Source organism: Cimex lectularius, unplaced genomic scaffold (assembly GCF_000648675.2).
Source record: "Cimex lectularius strain Harlan isolate CLEC.00 unplaced genomic scaffold, Clec_2.1 scaffold19, whole genome shotgun sequence".
Classification (NCBI taxonomy): domain Eukaryota; kingdom Metazoa; phylum Arthropoda; class Insecta; order Hemiptera; family Cimicidae; genus Cimex; species Cimex lectularius.
The window spans coordinates 1,842,563-1,870,008 of NW_019392664.1; the positions used below are offsets into that span (position 1 = coordinate 1,842,563).

At 34.8% G+C, this 27,446-nt stretch overlaps 1 protein-coding gene across 5 annotated transcripts in view; it reads left to right on the plus strand.

Moving 5' to 3' along the window:
• The first annotated feature begins 3,325 nt into the window (after positions 1–3,325).
• The window catches only part of LOC106662202 (guanine nucleotide exchange factor DBS-like), a 58,605-nt gene continuing 34,484 nt past the window's right edge, over positions 3,326–27,446 (plus strand). For 2 of the 5 annotated variants that reach the window (XM_014386085.2, XM_014386086.2), the window contains exon 1: positions 3,326–3,408. In XM_014386085.2, coding sequence (XP_014241571.1) covers positions 3,345–3,408 — 64 coding nt within the window. In that variant the 5' untranslated portion in view covers positions 3,326–3,344. Of the gene's footprint in view, positions 3,409–16,158; positions 16,444–27,446 lie in introns of those variants that run through there. The other 3 variants (XM_014386083.2, XM_014386084.2, XM_014386089.2) reach the window with 2 other exon arrangements.

The following is a 27,446-nucleotide window of genomic DNA, read 5'->3' on the forward strand; positions in this document are numbered from 1 at the left end:
TCAAGTACCACACCACTTGTACTATAACTTGATGTGTATATATTTTTATATATTAATCAAAGTTTCACATTTTTAACTTTTAATAATTGAGGATCTAAAAAAGTAAATAAAAATGTAAATTGCTAAGGAAAATGAAAATGAAAAAAATACGGACAGATAAAATTTGTTTTAGATTTTTAATTAACATTTCAATATCGCGCATTTCCTCCTCTTGCATGAACGTTATGCATACGAATACGCCTCGGCACACTTTCTACCAGTCTGGAAATGCCTCTTTGCTGGAGGTTTGCCCATTCTTCAGGAAGAGCCCTTTCAAGATCGAGGAGTGTATCAGGATGGACGTGCTCTTCTTATTCGTCTTTTGAGGTTGTCCATAAATGTTCGAAGGGGTTCAAGTATGAAGAACGGGCTGGCCAGGCTAAGACCCTGATGTCGTGCTGTTGAAGGTACGTTTGTACTATGCGAGCAACATATGGACGGACATTATCGTGCATTTGAATAGAATTGTCGCTGATTTCATCGAGGATAGGTATCGCATGATGTTCCAAAATTTCTTCCACATAGAAAGTGGCCGTCAAAAAACCCTCCACGAACAACAACCAACGCTGCGAGACTCCATTGAAATTCCCGCCCACACCATCACTGAGCTACGTTGAAAAAGGATGGCTCTGGGGAAAATTTCAGGCTTCCTACCTTTCATTTCGCCTTCTCCGCACTCTTTCACGCCCATCTGGAGATCGTAGAGCAAATCTCACACATTTGTAAAAAGTACAGTAGACCAATCGTCCAAAGACCAATGGCTGTGTTCTCGAGCAAATGGGAGCCGTACAACTCTGTGTGCTCTGGTCAATTCTGGTCCAAAAGCCATCAGTCCATACTGATTTAATCTTCTTCGAGTGTTCAGAAATTTGGACACCTCGAATTTCCTGGAGCTCATGAATCGCTTGAACAACAGTAAGGTTCCGGTTTCGCGAAATTCTCTAAGTTAAAAAACGGTCACCCTGTGGTTCTGTTACCCTAGAGCTTCCAGAATCGAGCTTTCGATGGTAGGACCCAGTTTCTCGAAAACGTCTAACGGCGTCTCGCAGTGCTTCGTAGGGAACTCCGATGGCAATAGCCGCATACCTGATTGAACGTCCATCATCAATACGCCACACCATGCGCAACATCCTCAGCACTGAATGTCATTTTTAAGTTTAAAAATTGAAAATAAGAAAACAAAAATGAAAACTAAACAGTTTATTGCTTCAGAATTCAATTGAGACTTAAAAACATTGAACAATCTTTTATCCTTATTTTGGATTAAGTATTAAGTGTGTCTATATCTAATTGATATTCCCAATTTAAAACATAGCATAAACAAATATTTATTGATAAAAATAATGAGACAAATTAAGGGCAGAATTTTAGTTTATCGAGAAAATGAAAAAATGGGTGGAATTTTTTGCCTGTCAGTGAAAATAGGGCGTTGGGGACTGAAATGACCAGTAGGCCCTGGGAACCCAATCTCTGTGGCTGGACGGAGGTCGGACCCCGCGGACTGCCAACAGCCGTTGTGGGTGATTCTCGAGGCTGCCGACAATTCATTGTGAAGTACAAAAGTTGGAATTGCTGATGGACTGCGAGCACAGCTCTTTACACGTGTGTGCATGTGTACATTCGCGTGCAGATTTGAGCTTATATGTAAATCAGTAATCTCTTTGCTTGCATCTCAGGCTTCCCACCTTTCTGATTATTGCCTACCAGTCGATAGAAAGATATACAATGGATGTTGAATTCTTATATTGCAGCATTTTGGTTCAGTGATTACCGATTTTCTATCCTCGCTGAGTGTTCAGACTCACTGAAGATGGCGAAATGCCAAAATACATATCACAAACCAACACGGTGTGGATAGGTAATAACCCAAATATATTTGTTATTAATATAAACTCTATTGCGGCTGAAAATCCTTATCCTGATAGGATCTCTCAGAGTCGATAGCATAATCATCTGAAAAAAAAACTCTTCGTAGAAAAATTTGTCGGTGAGCTAATTGTGTTACCAGATTCTTACAAATTTACTTTTAAACATTTTTTTTTCAAAAGGTTATTTCTTTTTAATAATTTTTAAAACTGCATTGCTGCTGATAATCCTTGTTAGATGTCTAATCGTAACTTACCCTCTCGAGTAATCCAACATTAAGAGCAACTTGACCTAGGATTATCTCAGCTTTCACGTACGTTAAAATATAAGGATACAACACACTTTCTATTTGAGTAGTTCTTGGAGTGCTATCTTGGACAAAGTTCTCATTATATTTTTTTTATCCACCTATTTTTTTTTACAGTGTCTCAAGAGACACGATTTTTTCCAACCATTTTCGTTTCCGTTATAACAAACTAAATGGTATGTTAGGAAATTAATTAAATAGTACAATTAAATAAACATTTAAGTCATAATTAACAACTCTTATCATTTAGCTCAGAAAGAAATTCGGGCCACTCAAGTAAAGCAATGAAATTAAGGAATATATCATGAATTATTTAAATTTTATGATCAAACAGTTTTTCATTTGTTCTATTCATAACTGGTAAGTTCAAAGGTGTCTTTTGTAAAATATTCTTTGCTTTCTTTGTTCTTGGTGGCATATTTATTTTCTTGTATTGTATCTCGGTGTGAGATGAACTGCAAAAATTACGATAGATTCTGGGTTTTTTTATGGTATTCAATTTTGAATTAGGGATCAAAGGACAAAGATTTGACTACGCTAGGAACAATCTCAACACGTTATTCACTCCTTTTAAAAAATATAAATACGATGAACGTAGACAGTCTCTGTGTTTTACGAGCAAAGGCTGAAACATGGGCAATTCGTTAACCAAAAGAGGTTGAAGGGTCATGATTGAATTACGAGAAAAAAAAGTCATAAACTTTCACGTTGAGTTAATGGAAGAGTGTGAAAGCTTGAACAAAGATAAAATTCCTTTTACATTTTTCCATACAAATAGTTGAATGTCGCATTTTATCATGAAAACCCTAGCAATCAGTATAGATTTTCGCTTATAGTTTCACAGAGTTGAGTCAATAAAAACCGTTTCAGATTGCCAGTATTTAAAAAAAACTTTTATTCAGCAACAATAGAAGATTAAAAAACCGTGAACTAAATGGAATTGCTCATCTACTAGATAGAATAGAAATCGCTATCAGTGATGATTAAAAGTTCTAGCAAACGGCGGTTCCAATTTTACGAAGGCTGACTCAATGACTGAACTATTGATGCAAATTTAATCCCTACCCAAAGCAAGTCCACATGCCACACGGAGCAACTAGTTGACGTCTGAGCTTCCTCGAAGGATATCACGATGAAATCCATGTTTAAATGCATCTCTTGTCCAAGCGAAGATCGTGTGGCTGAGTGTAACGAAGGTAAATATCTTGGCAATTAATTATGCAAATTAAAGTTTATTTTAATCTATGTGATATAAAGATTAACCAAAGTTATTTCCTTAATTTCAATTTTCAATCTTAATTCAAGGTAATGTCCCATTTAAAACAAACCGTGTTTTCACGAGTGCCTTATCATTCCGAGACTTTCGTTAGTGTCATGTTAGTGATTATTTTATATGTGTGGTAATTAGTGACCGTTAATCGATATTTATTTAGAAATCGTGAGATGCGGTCTGGTGTGATGTAGGTTTCAGAAAAACATTTCTTTATCGTGCCAACGTTTCGATCTTTATTGAGATCATCTTCAGAGCCTAGGATTTACAAACATTGTTTACATATAACAAGTACTAGTAGTAAGTAATTTATACAATGCAAAATATATTTTTTATATATAGATAAATACTTTGAGTGAGTAGAATGAATGATTGAATATATAAAAAATGTAATTGATATATGTAAACAATATTTGTAAATCCCAGGCCCTCAAGATGATCTCAGTAAAGATCGAAACGTTGGCACGATAAAGAAAATGTTTTTCTGAAACCTACATCACACCAGACCGCATCACACGATTTCTAAATAATTATTTTATATATTCATAAAGTTGTTTTTTTTCGTTGTCAGCAACAATGTTCTGTAACTTAGAATAATTGTTAAATACGTAAAAATTCATAATAAACAAATAGGTTGTATAGGTACAGTTTAAGTAATTTAGAATTAGTACTTGTGACAAATTTCAGGAAATTAGATGGTGGGAACAAATAATTAAAATAATTAATACGATCAGTTATGACTACTAAATATATGTGTAATTTAAATCCTTGAATATCATACTACGAATTTATTCATCATCATTGTTTTTCACCCCCAAAAAATATGGTTTTCAAAATTCCAATCGGACTGTTAGGGAAAAGTTACAATCGTTTTGAATGACTTGTAAAGGAAACTATTGAAGAAAACGTATTTTCAATTTTTAAACATGTAATTGAATACATATTTGTGATAATTGTGTGTTTTTAACAAGAATTATTTTTAACAAAGTTTTTGCACCCCATTTAAACGCCATTATACAAAAGTTTGGTAAAATCTAAACATAATTGTCCTTAACATTTTCATTTTCCATGTCTCCTAATTGTTCGAAAATCAAAAAATAGCGATCAATTTGAAACTACCACCGATCCATCGGAATCTTTGTTGTTTACAACTAATAACTAAGGATAAAAGCAATGTGGGTGGATTTATTTTTTATTTTCATTTATTTTTTTATGTAAGGAACAAAATTTTTGCACCCCCTTTAAACGCCTGAATACATAAGTTTGGTAAAATGTAAAAATAATTATTCTTACAATTTTCGTTTACCATGCCTTCTATTTGTTAGAAAATCCAAAAATTAGCGATAAATTTGAAACTACCATCGATCCATCGGAATCTTTGCTTGTTTACAACTAATAATTAAAAATAATAGCTATGTGGGTGGATTTATTTTTTTATTTTTTTTCAGGATAGATAAGACAATACGCGGGGAGGGAAGTGCCTTCAATGATTCGATAAATCCGGTCATAGGTAGTTGTGAAGTATGAAATAGTAGGTGGAGGGAATCCCTTATGCAAGAAAGTAAGCCCGAGTGGCGGACTCGACCCATCCCCCAAGGATAGGCAGACCAAAATGGCCAAATTTTCCGGTAATCCCTTGATTATTGGTACATATTTGCAAAAAACGCTTCAAAAACAGATATCGTGAATTTAACAACATTTTGACACCTGAAATGAAAAAAGCACAAAAAAGACGACTAAAATGTGACTAATGTGAGTTTTTTTGCATGTAATTCGTATGTTTTTTTCTTATTTAAAACACAAAATTGTTGATTGATTGAATATTGGGTAGATTGATAATTGAAAAAAAGTTTGAAAACCTAGACAAGATTTGGTCAAATCGACAAAACGTAAAAAAAAGAAAAAACTTTTCATATTAAATTCACTAGTTTTCGTGGTACGCTTGACCAATAAATATCTTTTAATTAATTAAGGTTTTTAGTTATGATAAAATAGTCAGTGTCACGAGCGGGATTCGAACCCACGACCTTCGGCTAGATACGCCGCTGCTCTACCACTTGAGCTATTGAGGCGTATTTAGCCGAAGATCGTGGGTTCGAATCCCACTCGTAACACTGACTTTTTTATCTCAACTAAAAACCTTTGTCATATTCATCATTTATTATAATCTGATGTTAGATAATTTTTTTTAGAGTTTTATAAATTTAATTGAAGTTTTTAAAAAGTAGGTTAACATTCTAACTTACATTAATAGCGAAGTTCAGGCTTTCATCTCAATGGGGAGGGTCGCATCGAAAATGCCTTTATCCGACACGACACTTGTTTGCGGATTCGGTCGTCGTTTGTCATGATGTCGATGATCATAAAAGAAGTTCATGGAGTGCCTAGCTTTCAATCGGAGTGCTTTTATGAATGGAAGTCAGAAGTGAATGCATGGCGTGTTGACGAGTCATGCCGCAGGCTTTTATTCGCACGCCACCGATCCTAAAACTACAATAAAGCCCGGTCTGTTATTTATTTATCCGCGGTTCTCGGCCCCAGCCCGAGCTTTTACTGACTGGTTAATCATTATAGTTAAAAAGCGATTTTAACTAATTTCCAACCTCCCGGTCAAGGTGAAGAAAGCCGTTAATGATTTGTACACGACCTCTTCAAGGAAGTATTTCACACCAAATTGATTCTTTCGGAGTGGATTAACCCGAATTTTAGTCGGTCCGGGGTTAAACATTGACATTTCAAGGTAAAAAATTATTCTGATAATACCAATCTCCGCCCAAGTGTTTCAAATACGGAAATATGATAGTCCAGTCGTATGAAACGGTCTTGGACTTAAATCGCGATGTCACCGCTAGGCAATTCTCTGACCCCGTGGCCTAAGCTGAAAATAGAAATTGGAGATTATCCCGAATCCAAAATATGATCACTTTTACAGATCGGACCTTAGTCTCCGTTCTGGAGATTCGAGGGGAAGCGGTGTGAAAATGAGCAATATATAAGTGGAAAAGTGACTGTAAAAAGCTTCAAACTGGGAGTATTTTGTACAACTTACTGTACATGTTGAATAATCCTAGAAGAAAAAAGTAAATTACACAGGTTATTAAATTATTATTACTTGCTATTAGATGATTTACGCTACCGACAAACTAACAGAACTAATGAATTTAAATACATATAACCTAAGCTACACAAATATATAGAACATTTCTGATCAATTACGATACACAATAACTAATTACTTCCCTATTTAGTAATTTATTTAAAACAATTTAAGTAGATTAAACTTTGACCTCTCAGTAGAAAATATAGGGCTGTGAAATATATGCATTTGCATATTTTTCCTGGTTAACTAAAACATCCAATTTTATTTATTTATTTTTTTTTAACAAGGGTTCGCAACAGCAGAGGTTATATCAACCCTCAGGGTGCCGGTGTTTTGGAAAAAAAAACCATTTGTAAGTATGTCGGGTTCGAATGCAGGGTCGCTGGATTCGAACCCGGGACCTTTACCTTACAGTGATGAGTACCGTGTCAACGCTTAAACCGTTGCGGCCACCGACGCCCCATCCAATTTTAACAAACTGTATATGTTTTGAAGAATTTGGAATCATTTAAGCTATATTTATGTTGCATATTTGTGCATATATTGCCATAAATGCATATTTTTGCAAGCGGGTTGTAATTGCATATTTTTTTACGTATCCGGCATTTCGGTATTTGGCACGTCAAATTTTAATGTTTCTGAGCAGGCAAAAAAAAATTCCGAAACAGAGCTCCCGTTTCCACATAATGAAAGAGTTTGTCCAGTTGCTGCTCTACCGCTTTCCGCAAACTTTCGGTCGCCTTTGCTTCTCTTGGAACAAATGGAGAAAGGAATAGTGTTGGTACCATTGTAAATGTTCTCTTGGAATAGTTTAATTGGATTCATGAAAATATTACGACCTCAGTTCTCTTCTTTCCCACCATTATACTTCCTGCTTAAACCCAGTCTCTCATGCGTTTTCCATCGTGAAACATTATTAGTGTGTTGTGAACTGACTACTCCTAAAATGCGGAAAGTCACCGCAAAGACTAAAGAACTTGTTCAAAAGTATGTGCGTGAGACTTTTAAGGGCGATGCAGACGTTTTATACTGTGTTTGTTCTCATAAACCTGTATCAACAGCTACACGTTTTTTGGTAACACAGCACATAAAGACAGCAAAACACAAGGTAAACAAAGGTAGAAAATCTAAGTTTCAACAAACCTTTGTAGCACAAGCTGCCACAAATGCTGGGTCTGAAAAGTCTGGTTTTGATGCCGATTTATGTCGTGCTTTAGATAGAGCTGACATACCCATCCATAAACTAAGCAACCCTTAATTCAAGTGTTTTTTTAGAAATACACGGGGAAAACTATTTCCCACGAAAGCACCCTCAGGAAATCTCACCTAGATCTTATACACAATCTTATATACAACACTCCATGAAATCAGAGACGTCATCGAAAATAGACCGATCTGGGTCTCGATGGATGAAACGGCGGATTTTTTAAATTTAACTCTTTTTTTTAATGCATTTTTCTTTTTTAATATTACCCATGTGATATTCTTCTTGCCACTCTTTCTCTTTTCAATACAATTATGTGCTTTAATTTGGTGTTTCCTTATTTTTTCTCAAGTTAGTTTTCGCATATTTTCAGTTTTAGATTGCATTTTTTACCAAATATATTTACATATATATGTGCATATTTATGTTTTATTTTATTTATTATTATTTATTTATCATTATTTTATTTTTTATTTATGTTATATTTATGTTTTATTGCATATAAATTACAGCCCTAGTATTTAGATATCATATGCCATCAATGAATATTCTATTATAGATATCACTCTATCGTTAGTAAACTACTTAGTGCAGGAAGATTTAAATAGGTTTGCCTCTTGGAATCTGAGGAATGGTCTTTCTCTCAATCTTGACAATTATAAGTTTATCTCTTTTTATAGGAGGAAACATCCCTATCACTCCTACTCTTTGATGGGATCTCAATTGAGACGAGTGTCGGAGATTTGTAATTTGGGAGTACCTTTTGACTGTGTGTTCTTTTTCTCCGCATGTTACTTTAGTTCTGGCCAAGTGTACCAGGCTTGAAGAAGCTTGGGGTTCTTCAAGAGGAATTCATCAGGTTTCCGAAATATTAAAACATTTATATTTTCGGTTGGTTCAGAGCATAACTGAGCTTGGTGCTCAGTGGTGGTGGTAGGTTGGTTCGGTTACCCTGGAGCATTCAATCTAAGATTAATCTACTTGAATGTGTTCAGAGGAAATTGATCAAACATCTAATTTACAAGTTAGTACTAATGGGATAAAAACTAGTATGACAAATGGTTGAAACTGTGTAGAATGTTCTCCCTTCAGAATCGATCTCCGTTGATGGGGATGTTTCTTGTAGAAGGTGATAAACGGTCATTACTCCTGTCCATCAATTCTCACTCGGATAAATGTCCATGCCCATACTCACGTCAGCAACACAGTTTTTATACCCAGTTTCATAGGACTAATTATGAAAAATTTGGTACCTTTAATGAAACCTGTGACGTGCATAATTTAGATATATTTGGTTCCTCATTTAATGTATTCAAAAACGAAATATGTAAATGCTTGCTTAAATGATGATTACAATTATTTTATTGATTTTTTAATATTGGTATTTGGTAATTGTTAAATATTGTAATATGTCTGTACTGATTAGGGAGGTCATCCCCTTTAATGTACTAAAATAAATAAATCACTCTTTTGGAGACACACTTTAATGCTGAAAACACTTCTGATTAATACGCACTCACCAATAAATCAATAATCATAAATCAATGAATGACAATATGTAAATTACAAGTCTTTCTTTTAGGAGGCGAAGTCCCCTCTCACCCCAAAGTGCACCCTGATCCATCAGAGTGAGATGGTCCGACCCGTTCAATGCTCTTTAAGGGATTTCCAGTTTCTTCTATTTGGGGCTGATGTATTTTATTGTTCAATAAGGAGTCAATAATGATTCTATTGACAATACCAATCCTTATTTTTTCGGCATTGCTAAGTTGACTGTCGGCCCATTCGAGAGCTTTAACAATAAACGGTTGCTCAGCCAGGTCGAAAATAATCTTAGTAAAACTTACTACATGGATATTTAATGCTCGTTTGATAGGTTTGTACATTTTCTGTTACTATCACAAAAAAACTTACATCCTTACAGTCAATGACCACTAGTAAACAAACTAATTTAAATTACTGGGAGCCAATGTATGCAATAAAAGTATCACAACTCAAAAAGGGATAGTTTTTTAGGAGTACAGCTGGATTTTTCAAGTTTTGTGTTTTCGCTTAAGTCTTGGAGAAACGAAAGACATTATTGATGGATCATGACAGTTTTTATGGCAATAATCGTAATGGCGTGTACTTAATATATAAGTCCATTATGTTTAGTGGTATATTGACCAAATTTCTTCTTTCAATTAATTAATCTTTTTATGTAAGGTTTTGCTAGAAATGAAAAAGCTAGTGAGATTCGAACCCACGACCTCCGGGTAAATACGCCGCTGCTCTAACCACTTTCGTGACTTCCATCCACTCGAACACCAAATAATTAATATATAAGTAAAAAAGAGTAAACTTCTATTTTTATCTCCTGTAAAATTTTCTTTTGTTAAGTTGTGCCACTTTTCATGAGGATGTGCGATATGATAGGGGAAAAAATAGGAAATCCTTACTTTTCCCTATAAAAAATTTAATGTGTGTTTCGTGCAATAAGTTTTAAGTTATAAAATCTCCTTGGCTAGTGCATCTCTTTTACAGCAATATATATGACGAATATTTCTTCACTATCTCGACGATAGGTTGTGACTGTACTCAGAATTGTACATTGTTACCATTACATCACATATCAAACAGGCAGAAAATTCTCAATGATGTTTTATATGTTGTTATGTTATATCCGTTATTTATGGTGATAGTTATAACCGATAAATGCGATTTTTCATGAAACATCTCATATCTTATGAATTTTTTTTTATCACCTTGACCCCAGATGTTCATCCCATAGTTGAACGTGAAAAATTGAAACCGGCTACCCTGTTCGAAACGAGACACCACGGCGTTATCAGATTCCCATGGAAACTATAACATAACTGTGAGTCTCGGCCTATATCCGGTGGGAATCTCACCGTTCCTAACTTTTATATCACAGCCGACACACTGGCAGACTCGAGGGAACCGGGTTTAATTGCCTAATTATGCCCCCGCATCAGACATATTAGCCCGATGGACGTTTTAGGAACAATTATCCTTTTGTCCTTTAAAACGCGACGTGGCCACTGATATTTCCCCGGGTATTTGTAACAGCATTGATTCGGCGAATAACGCAGGGAAATTGGCCGAATTTACGAATCTACTTCTGGATGATAAATACTTTAAATAATTGACGGTATTTCTTGTACAGTGAATATCTTTAGTAAAGTAAGGCAAAACTGTTTTACATACAATACACTCTAGAAGGTTAATTAAATGTAAATAGTAAATTTGTCTCTTATTAATTCCTCCTCCGGAAAATTTTTCTTATGAGTAGAGAAAGCATCGCGGATTGTAAAATGTTTTAATATGCGGATGTCACGTAGATCGAGCAGCATTGTCTTCAAGCAACGTCCGCTTTAAGCTTCAACCAAATTAAAACAATGGAATCTTTCAACGTTTTATCGGGTTTACGCTGCTTGAATTTTTTGAAACGTTATACAGCACTTAATGTGAAAAGTGCAAAAATGTTCTACCCTTGAAAGGAACCCTCTTTGCTAAAGTTTACAGAGACAATGTTTGCCCTGCAGTATCCTTTGGCCTGGGCGCGAACAAACTGAATTTCATTACGTGCACCCGTTCTCACACCATATCGAACGAACAGGCCACGAAGGAATGAGTAAATTTCATACACAACGAAAATGTATCGATTCGAAGAATTATCTTAATAAAACGAATCGTTTGAAAAAGCCGGTAGGATTAACGTAAAGTATATCGATTTAACTAAAAAAAAAATTTAATTTTTCATTACATTTATTTGTCATTTACAACTATAAATATTCATTAAGTAAATATTTTCGATTTATGCTGATTGTCGTATGAGTCACATGTACGACAAGTCATCCCTTTCTCAATCCAGGTCCTTCGGCACACTTCCTTGAGACCTATCCCAAACCTTGGATGCAAGGGGGGTATCCAGGCGCAAAATAATGGTGCAACCTTGAGGACGTGGCAACCTCTCTAAAGCACAAGCTGAATTCCTCTCGGCCTCCGGGTCGGCAGCGGACGGCCGGTGCTTTATCAGAGGCACACGAGGGTTAGGAGACCAGATCCTGTCTGCATAGACGAGGGAGGGACCATAATCATCTGAACTACGGGGTAGCAGAAAATATTCCAAGTGCATGGGAACGGACTCGTAGTGGCGATGTTCCTGGCGGGAACTTAGAGAAGAGGATGTTCTTCTAACTGACCTCCGCCTAAGCACTTGCGTATGACCTTCGTTACAACACCCGGCCTCACGGGATACGAAGGATCGGACCTTTGAAGCGTATAGCGTTGAGGACGCTCAGACTACGCTGTCGAAATCCCTCGAATGCGTGAGAAATGGCGGATGGGAACAGATAATGGTCGGTGGTGCCTGCAAGGGCTTCCTTTACCGAAGGCAGTCTCCTCTACGGAGTGGTTAGCAATTCCGGAATTACGCTGGAGGAGCCTTAATACTCTGGGAGAGAAAGTCGCCTTCTCTATCTAGAGAGTCCGTGGGTGACCAGGCTGATGCATTTCAGCCACCTTGGGTAGAACTTCTGATGAACAATGCAGACCCGACCATTCATTCGGAATGAACAAGCGGGGAGTGAGGTTCGTCTTGACTCCTCGGGGCTGGGACGACTTCTACACCAACACTTGCGATGGTAACTCCCGTTCAGTCGTTAGCGGAGGTGCGTCATCTCTCATCTGGAGAATCAAAACGTCCGGGAAGGCCACGAGCTAGGTACGGACTCTAAAGATCCTCATTGTCCATTTAAGGACAACCGAGTATTTGGGAAGTCGCCCAATGACAACACTCCTTCAGATTGAAACCTCGTCATTAGTTCGACTGATCTCAAGTCTCGACTTCAAATTCCCGTCTCTTGGATAAATTTCCGCCAATAGGTCAGGATTCAACGAGAAAACTAGAATATAGCTCAACAGGTGGACTACACAATTTTTTTTGTGCTCTCTCACTGGTAAATTTGACGTCGCTTTAACGGGAACCTCATCACTGATTTCGAAGCTTATTGTTATTCGAATGGTGGTATTTTATGAAGTACGGTGCATCATTTAAGGAACAAGTCTCTCTAAACCGCATATCGCCATGGATTGGTTGAAACTAACACAGGACACAGCCCATATTCCAAGCAACACTTTTACTCCTACACAACACAACGAATAAATAAATCACTCACTCACAAGATCTCTGACTACTTTCGTTTCAACCACCTTGGAGAATTTTCTGGTAGGGATGGAAGTGTTAATTGACGTGTTAATAGAATCGAAAAAATTGTGATAACTTTATAAATTTAAAACTAATCCACCAATTCACCGAAAACTTTACAATTGTTTAGAACCTTGAAACATCGGCTATAGGAGAAAAAAATTGCCCTTGCGTAATCAAGTCCAAAAACTGTATATTCGTTTTTGAAGTTTTTAAAGGATGCTTACATCGAATCCGATTTGTTTGTCTTTTTTTGAACCAAAATGTTTTTGATCTTGTTATACTGGAAAGCCGATTTGATTTCTTTAACTTGTATACATATAATTTGGTTAAATACAATCCTTCATTTAAAAAAAAAACCAATGAAATATTTTATACGCTTAAAATACATAAATAAAAAGGCCAAAATCTGTATTTTTAAAAAATTATGTTAATTACTGAAATATTTTCTTTCTGTGCTCATAAGACTCTTGACAAGAACGCTCGGACATGTAAATTTTTCTACTTAACATCACCATAAAAGTTTCATTAAAATCGATGATCCGATATCCGTAGCTTCGTCTTTTTAAATATTGTCACATTATTTGGAAAGCATCATGATCAAAATGCTCAAGGCGCGGCGTTAGGTGTGCATGACGAGACAAGGTAATCCTTCCATCTTTGCGTACTGTTTTTGTGATATTAGTCGCCACAAACCAAATTGTAATATTTTTGAAGGAGCTCCCTTTTTCCGGCAGGCTGTATGAATTTGCCTGTAATTTGTGCAGACGAAGCCATATTGCTCGTCTAATATGTAAAATCGATATTATTTTCATAACATACGTTGAAAAAATGTTGATTGATACAAAAGATAAAAAAAGAACCTCGAAATACATGGGCAACAAATTCAGAAAACCATATTTTAAAAAATTGTGTCAAATACTTCAACAAAATTAAATTTTTAATGGAAATGATAAATGATGGAGTGAATGTGGTGTTCAATCTTTTTTAAAAAGATAGTTCCTACTCCAGTAAGGGTACTTACTGTACTGTACAGTAAGTACCCTTACTGTGAGTAGGAACTATCTTAAAAAAAAAAAATTAGTTTAGGTCAAATTTAAAATATAACAAAGGTGCAGACAAGTGCACAGTCTAGAAACATCTTTTTCCGACTTTCGTCAAGCTGTAGCCCATAGATTTTACCTGTTAACGATAAACAATGGGTATTTGTTTTAGGGAAGATTTGTGAAGATTGTGGTATTGAGAAAGAAATGTTGCTTCAGGCAACATTTTTCTCGCCTTTACCTATTACATAAAAAACTGTTGAAAAATAAAATAATGTAGTAAGTGAAAAAATAGTCTATTCAATGAAATAAGAAAACAGAAATACATACATTAAAGATTTTCAAAATTCCTCGTAATTATTACTTAGAAAATATCCTGAAATTCGTTCAACTTCAAATATATGATAATTAAATACCTATTACCTAAAATTAAACTTTTTATTACGTTTGATATTTACAACTACAAATACTGCATTAAGTAAATATTTTCATGAATTTGTGATTTGAGTCTCTTGTAGAAGTTGCCCAGTGGCAACACTTTCACAATGAAATCTTTTCAATTTTCACTCAATGAGAACGTCTCGAGGCCACTTTCCCTTAAATCGTCTTGGAGGATTTTCAGGTAGGGTTGGAAGTGATAGCTGTCGTACAAATAGATTATTGTGTGTGTTCAGTGATTGATGAAATTTCTTATAGCGGTTTTTGATGAGTTCATGTACAAACGGGATGTAGGTCGTTATGAATAGTGTGATTTGAAATGTAAAAAGGAGCATTCATAATTTGATGGGGAATTTTAGATTGGATTGATTGAAGACGTTGGGAATTGGAATTCTTGGTTAAGCCTCATACTTCACAACGCCCAGAGAGGTCTAATCACTGTCTTGGGAATTAAAAGTTTGTTTTCAAAGTCTAATTTTGATCGTGAGTGAAGTAATCTTTTTAATAATTTATAACGTCGGTTTGTTTGCTATTCAGTCTTGTGTGGGGATTCCAAGTCAGTCGTTTACCATGAAAAGACCATGATAACTCACAAGGTCAGTGGTAGGTAGTGGAAATTACGTGTAAGAATTGCTGTATCATCAGCGAATGTAGAAATGATAGATTTCTGAAAGGTTCAGACAATGTATGTCGTGAAGTGTTAACATGTATAGGAATATCTGCAGTGTATATTGAAAATAGAAATGGGCCAAGTATTCTTCCCTGAGGAACACCCTCCCTAATACGTATATAAGGTGAGATCTCAGTGTGAGAGTACGTATGAAGGAGGATGCTCTTCAGTTTCCAAAGCAAGCCCGAGTGCCAGGCTCGATCGAAGGCCTGTTCTAAATCAAGAAAGACACCCCAGCAATGCTGTTTTTGTTTGAAGGAAGAGGCGATATTGTCAGCTTGTCAACAACACGATACAATTGTTGAGTTGTCAAGTGAAATGTGGGGAGTTCAAACTGACGATCTGGAATAATATTAGAATTTTCAATTCTTGGCAATAATCGTCGGAGAAGTATTTTTTCTCGAATTTTGGCAAGGATAGAAATAAGACTGATGGGTCGATTGGAACTAGGAAGATTTATTTATTAAGGAAGGTTTATTTGGCTTATAAACAATTTTAATTATGGAGAACGTAAATTGCAATGAAAAATATGTGGTCCTGAGTACAACGTGGTATAAGTATGAAAACTTTCAAAAATTAAAATAATGTAAGTGTAAATCTAATTGAAAAATAGTCTGTTCAATGAAATAAAACGGAAATACAAAAACTAATGATTTCCAAAATTCTAATTACTTAGAAAGTATCCTGAAATTCGTTCAAGTTCAAATATATATTTTTGAAACTAATACTAAAATTCTCAATCCAAAAATGCTAGAACGTAAAGATCGTGACATATCAAGATTTGTCGATGAATTAAATAAATAGAAAGTATAAAGGTTGCGCTGAGGTCTAGCAATGGCAGAGTCAAGGATTGTTTGGTCCCAGATTGCTCCTTTTCCGGAAGCCGTCAAAACTGCAGATTTTTTATGACGACTCTTTGATGTTTATTGATTGACATGAGGCTAAATTAGCAACATTGTTATCGACTAGGTCGGAAGGAGGGGAAAAGCATTGTGCATTGTCCTTCTCCGTCGGTAGAGAGTAGGGGCCCCACGAGGCCACACTCCACGCTCTACACTCCAAACTCTAGTGGGGTAAGGACGGGGACGGCCTCTCGGTTTTCGGCTCAATAAACGACGTCGGACTGCGCCGGCCCGGCATCATCAGAACTCGGCCGCCGACGCGGAATGGCGTTCGCCTCGGGGCTGCATCGGAATCTTCAATCCGACAGACGGACCGGATATGTGAAGGATGGAAGTGCTGGAGAAGAGCAGGAGTAATCATTCCGGTCTATCCATAGCCCTGGAAGCGACTCCAGGTACGTGATATTTTACATTATCTTTTCGCGATAAAATACAAAGAATGTAGTAATGGAAAACTTTTGGCCCGTGACAGAAAATCGTGCCGTTCCTTCCATATTCCCGGCGTCTAACAACCACGCGTATCAAACACTGACAAGTCGAAACTAAACATTCAATAACAACAACCGAAATTATCATATTTTCAAACGTGCACTCATCATCAATAATAAAACGATTCCACCACGTGACACTCCATACCAAACCCAAAATGTTTGTTACAGTAACTCCTGGATCTTTATATCCTCCAAAATCAACCCTTCTAAAAAACCCAAAAAATTTACTACCTTCTTATTTGATTTTCAACATCTCTAATTTAGAATATCGTTGAATTTGAACCCTTGTGGTACGATCCCTTTCGCTTTTTCCCACAGTGATCCCCCTTCGAGTTGAAAAATCAGGGGTAAACATTGCGCAGTAGTGTTGTCTTCAACGTGCGAGGGTCTTATTCTGTTTACCCTGAGGAAGGTCGTACAGGCCTTCGTGTCCTGACCAATCTGAACCCCTAAATCCTTAAACTCGTGTAGAACGAACGCATTAACCGCAATCCAAAATAAATTTGCCTCGACAGTCGACCGCACGAATGACATAATAACATGACACCATTATTTTACAAAAGTATCAGAAAAAAATATATATTATGTCTAGTAAAACAATTACCATTGGATTCAAATTCGATGGAAAAGTACTGAAGAAACATTAAATAGAACAGTACAAATTATGTTTGTAACTACATACTTTTTACTTTACATATTTTTAATATTATGACATTTCTTCGTATGGTCTGCGTGGTGCCGAACCAGTAATTTGGTCGTTACTGATCGTTTTGGTCTGCCTATCCTCGCTGGGTTGGTTTGACAGATTAAATGTTATTTTTGAATACGTGTCAACAAGTAGACCCCGTTGCCTCGGCTGATCTTTTATTTAAAAAATTCAATTTTTGGTGTCAGTGTGTATGTTTTTATATTATTAAAAGGATTATTTCTTTTGAATACAATACTACTCAAATTATATACTATTTATGATTCATAACAACAAAAACGTATACATAAGTTATGTCCCAACACATGTCAAACAATTTAGCACAAAATAGGTTGAAGTGTTATACTACAGAAGAGTCTAACATATAGAACTTACTCCACACAATCCAACATACCACACACACATTTATAAAATAACATACTACACATTTATAGACGATAAAAAAAGGACTCACAAATGAAAATAAAAATTATGACACTTTCGGAAGAGAATAAGTTCGTATATTTGAAAAATGGTCGGGTCCGAGTAAAAGATTATCAATTGTTTGGTAAAACAAACAACACAAAACAGTACGCAGAAAAGGAAGGATCGCATTGCCTCGCTCTGCTTATAACCCTAACGTCGCACCTTGAGCTTCTACTCATCATGTTTTCCTGTATACGGGACATGTTTTGAGGGAAAGATACTTGCAAGAGGATGCTACAGACGTCTTTATTGAAACTTGTTTTGATAATACTAGATGGAAAAATATTATAAACATGTCCTACCTTCTTGCTAATAGGCCCTTGAAGCCTAGAAAAAACTTAACTAATTCAAGTAACTTTTTCCCTTATAACAATCAACATTTCTTTCTAAATATCTCAGCCTTTACAACTCTTCCTTGTGACTACCCATTGTTTGTGGTCAACAAAAAAATCTATCGACAATCAGAAGAATTCCGGAAAACAATATCTTTCTGGACTAATCTGCATGGTTGTTACTATATAAATTCGACCTAAACTCCAAAAATCTTCTATTTCGTTGAAGTAATTTTATAGAATACATTTTTGTGAGTGTATTTCAAGGTTATTATATATCAATAGATTAACTATCGTTCGTCGACTGGTTATATTAAAAGTTACAAATACTGTAAGATGCTTCCAGTAAAGTATAACCAAAAAACAATTTGGATTCGTTTTAGGCACGCTTTAAAAGCCCTAAATAAGAATTATTATGTAATAAAAGAAATGCAAAATTTTGAACTGGATCCGCTGCAAGCGGGACAGTTTTTTCGCGTATATCCGATGTTTGCACCTAAAAATTCATAACAACTCTGATTTTCAACCAAATTTCTACTTTATTACGACCGTTGTGTCTTAATTTGTTTTATTTCTGCCCATTACCAGTAAAGTTTTGAGTATAAGTAATAAAAATAGAGACGAAGTCAACAAAACTGCTCATGCCTTTTATTTTATTTCTCCGATTCTAATTTATTTACGCAGGGCATGTTAGCGATATTAAGTTTATTTTATGAAGTTCTAAACAATTGAGAAGTTTTCAGTGGATCGGTGGAGTAGTTTCAAAGTTTTCACCACTCTTGTGTTTTTTGGGAAAAAGCTCGTTGGTATTGGATGGCGAAAAATTTCACAAAATTATATATTCATGAGTTTCAAAGTCGCTTAACAAAGAAACTGAGTATTTTCTTTCAAATTGCCCTTATGCTTGATTTTTTTTATACCAAATGATTTATACAGATCTTTATTTTTTGGCTCAAACCGTTTTAAGACTTTCATTATTTTCACCATTCGTCTTTAATCGCTAAAAACAAACCTCTCCGCCTATGCTAAAACGACAGTCATGTAGCAAGTCAATCGTGCTGTTTGTCCATTCGATTCGACACGGTTATTACACGCGAATAACCGAACACAATTCAATTTGTTTGAGAAGCGAAACCTATTTTTTATGACAACGAAATAATCCAGTTTATCTTTCGAGTATTTCAAGAACAAAAACCTTGAACTACTAACTCCTCCTAAGATGGCCAGTGATTGAATTAAATCATCGAGGAGAGCATTAATAAAAGCAGTTAACCGTAGATTACGTTATTCATTGATGTCATGGGAAAATTCTGAAACGTTAGCTGTAATACATTTTAATGTTAATTAGATACACGTGTAACGTTTTTTGTATAAAATAATTAGTAGCAGGTAGTGTTTGTTTATTTATTTTTATTAGATAAATATTATCTAGTATATATAGCAACATTTTATAAAGGTTTACAGATTTTAATAACGTATAAGTATTTGATTATTACTCTGTAGAAAAAACAAAGTCCAAAAGTTGTTGCAAATGACAATCAAAGGTTATATTACGTAATACGATGAATAAGGTAATATATAATTCAAGAGCTTAGTTCCTGCAGTAGTCATCATAAATCGTTCTTGGTTTGATGATGGTTTCTATTTTTTAGACATCGTCAGCCCTTTAGTTTTGCTGATTTTTCAACAGTATCCCACGAACAATTTAAAACCTGATTTGCGTAAAATGTAACGTTTATTTTCCTAACTGGGGGTAATTTTGTTCAAAAGATAGAATTTAATTGGACTTTGAAAGTAATAAACGGTAAAGGGAAAAAAATAAAACCAGTTACCTAATTTAACACAATGATTCCACACATGTTCCCGCGCGCGCGAACACATTTATAACAACATACTACACATTTATTTAGAAATCGTGAGATGCGGTCTGGTGTGATGTAGGTTTCAGAGAAACATTTTCTTTATCGTGCCAACGTTTCGATCTTTATTGAGATCATCTTCAGGGCTCAAAGTGTTTGTCTTCTGTGTAATTGTGCCATTCTTGCGTGTCGTGTCGAGAGTGGCACCATCTCAACACGACACGCAAGAATGGCACAATTACACAGAAGACAAATACTTTGAGCCCTGAAGATGATCTCAATAAAGATCGAAACGTTGGCACGATAAAGAAAATGTTTTTCTGAAACCTACAGACAGCTTCCGACCTTCATATATTTGAAAAACGGTGGGATCCGACTAAAAGATTATCAATAGTTTGGTAATACATACAACACAAAGACAGCATGCAGAAAACGAAGGATCGCATACCCTCGCTCTGCTTATAACCCAAACGTCGCACCTTGAGCATTCTACCAGCTAGAGGCTGCTACAGACGCCTTTATTGAAATTTGTTTTGATAATACTAGATGGGAAAATATTAGAAACATGTCCTACCTTCTTGCTAATAGGCCCTTGAAGCCTAGAAAAAAATTAACTAATTCAGATAACTTTTTGCCTTATAACAATCACCTAGAAAAAAATTTAACTAATTCAGATAACTTTTTGCCTTATAACATTCAACATTTCTTTCTAAATATCACGGCCTTTACAACTCTTCCTTGTAACTGCCCATTGTTTGTCGTTAACAGGTAAAATCTATCGACAATCTGAAGAATTTCGGAAAACGATATTTATAATAACATTTTATAAAGGTTTACGGATTTTAATAACGTATAAATATTTGATAATTACTCTGCAAAAAAACGAAATCCAAAAGTTGTTGTAAATGATAATCAATCAAAGGTTATATTACATAATACGATGAATAAGGTAATATATCATTCAAGATCTTAGTTCCCGAAGTAGTCAACATAAATCGTTTTTGGTTTGATGGTGTTTTTTATTATTTAGATATCGTCAGCCCTTTTGTTTAAAAATGTAACGTATATTTTTCTAAAAATTCACGTTTGCACAGTCAAACGAACAAGGCGCGTTTCGAGGTTCCATTTTTATATTGATGATAATTGCGGTATATGCCGATCTGTAACATTTTTCCTTTATTTCATATGATATCATGATTAACGCGTTTTTAATGCTTCTGGATGAAAGTGTTGCTTCAGTGTGTGTTTTTTTATTCTATTGTAAACATATAAAAATGCCCTCTCAGCGGATTTTTATTTTCACCGCTGTTGAAACAAATAAGCTTAGAGCGGTTCAAAGAACTTTTCGTTAAAAACACACCTCTTTGGTTTTATTTCTTTTATTTATTCAGTTTTTAATCAGTTCCCTCTGAAAATAATGACGCGTCTCAAGTCATTCTTTGTATAAAATCACCGTATTGACCTCTTTTCGAAACAAAGACTCTTTACAAATATTAGCAGCCGTGAAAAAACATACCCTTGATAAAAAGAACGGCAAACAGGGAACTATTGTGCATTTTAAGGTTCAAAAATTAATAATTAGTTTATTAATATATAGCAAAAAGCAGAATGTAAATTTTTCTGACTTTTTGAAAAAGAAAGGTAAATTTGATGGTTCACATTTGTACAAATATTCCTCGAAAATCTATTACGTTTCGTGGTTCGACTAAATAAATTCTTTTTCAAATAATTATTATTTAATTAAGGTCGTGGTTCAGATAAAAAAGTTACAAGAATTTATGACTTTTGACCCTCTTTTTGCCATTTTTCAAATGCCTTGTAATCAAGATTCGGTATTCAGCGACATGAAAATGGCCATGGCTGTTAGTGAAGTCATTACCTTAATATAGATCAATTAATTATCCTTTTTATGTAAGATCTTGGTTGGGATGAAAAAGTGTCACGAGCGGGATTCGAACCCAAGACCTACGGCTTAATACGCCGCTGCTCTACCACCTGATCTATCGTCACTTCGATCCACACCAACTTCCCATCTCAACCCCACCTTTTGAATTTTCCTTCTTTTTTGATATTTTTCAAATTCCTAGAAAAGTTGTTTATTCATTTCCTTGTTTTGTTTATTTTTTAAAAGAATTTATGTTATTCAATTTCTAATTTTAATATTTTCAAATCTGGAACACTATCATTTGATAAAATTCCGATTGGTATAATTGTCCTTTCACTTGAAAACCTTTTATTTGAATATTTTGTTTATAATAATTATGCTGTAAAAAAACTGATTCGCTGTCCATTGCGCTTTTTGTTGAAATCAGTTGATGGAAAGATGGCGGCTGATTTTTTTCGTTAAAAAAAATTAAAATTAATTATATATCATCCATAATACTGCAGCGTTTAGACGTTTCAATGCCGGAACACGAGCCTTGGTCAGATCACCTTCAACGATCGATGGAACCGAAATATTCAACCGTGTGCCATGAATCGTTCGTTCTCTGCCTCACAGATCATCGGCTACGATTTGTTGGTTCAAATGACACACATGAAACATTCGATGAAGATTAGATTTTTATTATTTAGTTAAGATCAAAGGACGAAGACGATCGAAGTTCCTTCGCATGCACAAATCACAATAAAAAATATGACTCCTGGAGAGGAATAAAGGAAAATTCATAACGCAAAAACGGTGGGATCCGGCAAAAAATAATTGATATTTAGTTTGTTGAAACTAAATCACAAAGTTAATACGCAAAAAACAAAGGACGTGCACCTAACGTGCGCATTCTGACCAAGGTGTTTTCCAAAAAAATGCGACATTTTCTGAAAGAACAGAACGACTAAAAGAGGATTGTCGATTTAGATAAAACTTTTTTTGTGATGCTAGGTCGAAAAATATTAGAAGTCTGTCCGAGCGTTCTTGCTAGGCCCGATGAGCAAAGGAAACAATTAAATAATTTACTTAATTTTTTAAAATACTATTTTCGGCCTTTATTGTCCGTGAATTTTAAGGTAATTAAATATCCACTGATTCTTTTTTTTTATACGTAGAATAAAAAAAAATAATACGTAAGATAGTATTAAATGAGATTAGGTATTGAAAAATTACAAAAACCATAAGAAGCTTCCAGTAAAGTAAGCTTACAAAACTTTTTAAGTTAACACCACTTTTGCGACTTTTGGAGAAAAAAGTCGAAAAATTCGATAGAAAAAAAATATATTTTGATTATCCCCAAATTTTGTATTCAGAGGTTTTTGGGGGCAAAAAAAAAATAAAACCAACTCTGCAAAGACAGGAAAAGAATGCACTTCAGTCAAGCAAAATATTGAAATACACTGCGTCATTATTTTGTGACCGAGTACGAATTTGTATCGTTGTTTATTCCAAAAATAATTTCTTTGGCCTAATTTACTACTACTTTAGTAGCATATTTTGTCTTGGATACTTTTCAATTATCAAGTCCCATTTAATACGACCCTATATATTATTTTCTTAATGTTGGTAAAAAAATCCAATCGCCTGATATAATATTATTAAAATACCTGCACAACAATGGCAGAAAAATATATTTAAAAAAACAACTATCTAATTTCACTTTTCAATAATTACCTAACAAAAATTGGCAAGAAATCTCGGGCACGTGTCTATTATTTTTGACATAGTATCACCAAAAAAGTTTCAATGAAAACTTTGTTAGTAAGCTAACTGTACTGTCTTTGTTGCATGAAAAATTGTTGACAGTTTTTTATTTGTACATTTGTTGGTTACTTTTAGTAGAAAGACAAAAATGCTACACTCTGCTTATACCTCCTAAGTCGCTGATATCCGATGTTTCTACGAAAAAATTCACCACTTTTGTGATTTTTAGGGAAAAAACTTAGAGGCATTAAAAGTAGAAAAATTTGATAGAAAAAATATATTTTATTTTATTGTCTCAAAATTTTGTATGCCGAAGTTTTTTTGGGGGAGAGTGGGGCAAAAACCTATCGACTTTGTTTCTTGCTAAAACGTATTTAAACCTACTCTGCAAAGACAGGAAAAGAATGCATCTTCAGTCAGGTAAAATATTGAAATAAAATGTGTCAGTATTTTGTGACCGAGTACGAATCTGTATCGTTGTTTATTCCATAAATAATTTGTTTGGCCTCTAATGAACACTATTGTATAAACGTTTACGGTTAATAACGTTTTTTAAATTTTCTTAATGGAAATTTGCGCACAAGGAAGATGTGAATTTAGGATGAACCAGGGTTTCCCAGCGACAACCAATTGCTGAAAAATGAGCATAAATGGTGGGAGACAATGGCTTGTATTTCAAGAATTCAAATTAATGTAAATGATTTCGACTAATTTTAGGATAAAATTGCTTTTAAAAGCAAGGCCGTTGTAAAAAACCGGGTTAAAATACAATTGTTAAGAAAATTTAAAAGATCGGATTACCAAAAGTCTGTTACCAAAGACAAAACAAAAAACAAACAAATTAAGTCATTTTAATATTATTGTTTTTTTGTTTTGTTAAACCTTGTTTCAATTTTTTATCAATTTATCAACATCAACAACAGGAAGAGTGCACCAATCAATACCAAAAAAAATCATATAGTAAATTTTCTTTTGTACAAACTTGTTGATGTTTAATATAGGAAAATAAATCGCCACGAAAAAATAAAACCCCAATTACGTGATTTTTTAAGTAGAGCACATTAGAATAATTGAACATTACGTAATAAAAGATAAATAAACATTTCGTTTGCCCTAGTTTTAGCAAAAACGTTTCTTATGTTGACTATATATTGGTTTAAGAACAAAAGTGTCGATATCAAGGACTATTCGATCAGAACGATGTTTCATCCTTATCAAAACATTGATATACTACTTGATACCTCCTTTCGCTTATTGTTTAAAATAATTTTGTGTTTTACAAACTAAGTAAGAAGAAAAAATACGATGATACTTTTTCCGATGCTATTTCTGGGTTCAATTATATTATAATTATTGTCTACAAACCAGAACATGGAATAAAAAGGTAGTTCGCATAGAAAAAATATAAGTCAATTTATTCCGTTTCTATAATAATAGTATTTTTATCTCGATATAATTGATATCAGCCTTGAATAAAATAATTTTTTACTAAAAAATTAGGGAAATCCAATTCGAAAGAAAAGAAAACGTTGTAAACTACAAACGTACCTTCGTCAAGCTTTCGACTAATTCATCTTATTTATCAGAGCTTTGAAACAATTATTAGTAGTTCACAAGGTTAACAAATATGAACTACTTACAGTCCTGAATTTTATGTTTCAAACATGGTAAATTTACGAGTGGGACTAGATCTACAACCTGTAATATTCTAAGTAGAATCTGAAACGATATCATCTTTAATATAACAAATTTCTAATGAAAATCAAGTATAAGGCTAATATGAAAGTGAAGAAAAACAGAACTGGTGGTTTTTGGTATTAGGTTACAGTTCCTAATTAGAATGGACGGGTTGTAGATCTCGTTCAATATTTAACTCGAAAATTGACTATATTTGAAACAATAAATTTCAGTACCGTAAGTAGATTTTACATTTTTTAACCTTATGGATTATTAATAATTTGAAAGTCCTGATGAAGAGATATATTATTTGAAAGCTTGAGGAAAGAACTGAGTGTTTTTTTTTCTTTCAAATAGGTTCGCAACGGCAGAAGTCCTCAGGGTGCCGGTATTTTGGAAAAACAAGCCCATTTGTAAATATGTCGGGTTCGAATGCAGGGCCGCTGGATTCGAACCCGGGACCTTTACCTTACAGTGACAAGTGGGTACCGCACGAACTAACCGAAGCCCAAAGAAATCGACGTTTTCAAATTTGCACGTCTCTTCTGTTCTGCCACCAAAATGATCCATTTCTCGTTTGAATCACCACGGTAACAGGAGGCGTACAGGTCAGTGGTTGGACAAGGATGAAGCGCCAAAACACTTCCTGATACCAAATCTGCACCCCAAAAAGGTTTGGTGGTGTACTGCTGGGGTTGTTCTATAACTGCAGAGAAATATTTCTAAGAAACTGACAAAACGCACGTGAAATTGCAACTTTTTTGTCCCGCATTGATAAACCGTAAAGGGCCGATTCTTCTACACAACAATCCCAACCCTGTGGAAACTTAAGGACTTAGGGATATGAAACCCTACCGCACCCCGACATCTCGCCTACAAACCAGCAGCCCTGCATTCGAACCCGGGGCCATTACCTTACAGTGATGAGCGCCGTGTCAACGCCTAAACCGTTGCGGCCACCGACGCCCCCTAATAGTAGGTTGTGAATCAGAGATTTGTTATCATTGCATTTTTTGTAAATTGATTTTAAAGAATGACGGTGGAATAGATATTAACTAACTGAAGTATTTACAAAACAACCGCTTCGTGCCAGACCATATTGAAAGCTTTATTAAATAAAACCCATTATCTGTAGAAAAACCTCGATTAAAAAAATTAGAGATACGTTATTATCGACTCAATCACTTTTCTATATAGAGTTATAAACGTTTTTCTGCTTATACTGTGGGTATATCGCAAAACGAGATCATAAATCAGGCGATTTCTGGATTTCGTCACACATGATTTATGCATTTATTCAATTTATTTCCATCGTGGCTTAGATATAGTTGTTATTAAAAATGACGATTTTCGAAGTAAAAACCATCCCGATATGTTTAAAAATAAAATAGTTAAAGGGATGAACACTGCCATATTGTAGTTCTTTCAAGTTTCATGAATTTTCGTCAAAAAAGAAATATTGTAATAGTTAAATAATTATATTAATCCATATATGTTTAGTGGTCATAGTTGACCATATTAATTATTTTAATTAATTATTATTTATATCTAGTCTTGATTGTGATGAAAAAAGATAGTGACACGAGCGGGATTCGAACCCACCACTTTCGGATCAATACGCCGCTGCTCTAACCATGTAAAGTCACGATAGCAGGGTCGTGGGTTCGAATCCCTCTCGTGACACTAACTTTTTCATCTTAAACAAAACCTTAGATAAAACGAACAATTAATTGAGTTAATAACAAAGCTCTTAAAATTTTAGATTTTGTTATAAGAAAAACTGGTAATTTTCATACTCCCAATTCATCATTGGCATTGTATTGGGCTGGTACAAAAATAATGCAGTCAAAACTATTAATTTTTATAAAATAAAGAAAATGTATTCGAAATATTTTCCATCACAAATCTTTCCCAACGTGCAATAACCGCTTCTATTCCGTTAACATAAAAATATTTATTTCGGCTCACAATAAAGCCTTGGAAGTTTTCGGCTTCACCGCATTTTCAGAAAATTTTATCCCAAATGCCTAAAAAAGTGGAAGACTGTAGGCGAGAGGTCGGGTAAATATGGAGGTGATGTGGTGAATATCCCAAAGTCCTTAAGTTTCCACAGGGATGGCATTTCGTGTAGAAGAAGAATCGGCCCTTCACGGTTTATCAATGTTGGGACAAAAACGTTCCAGTTCCCGTGCATTTTGTCAATTTCTTAGAAGCATTTCTCTGCTGTTATAGTTTCA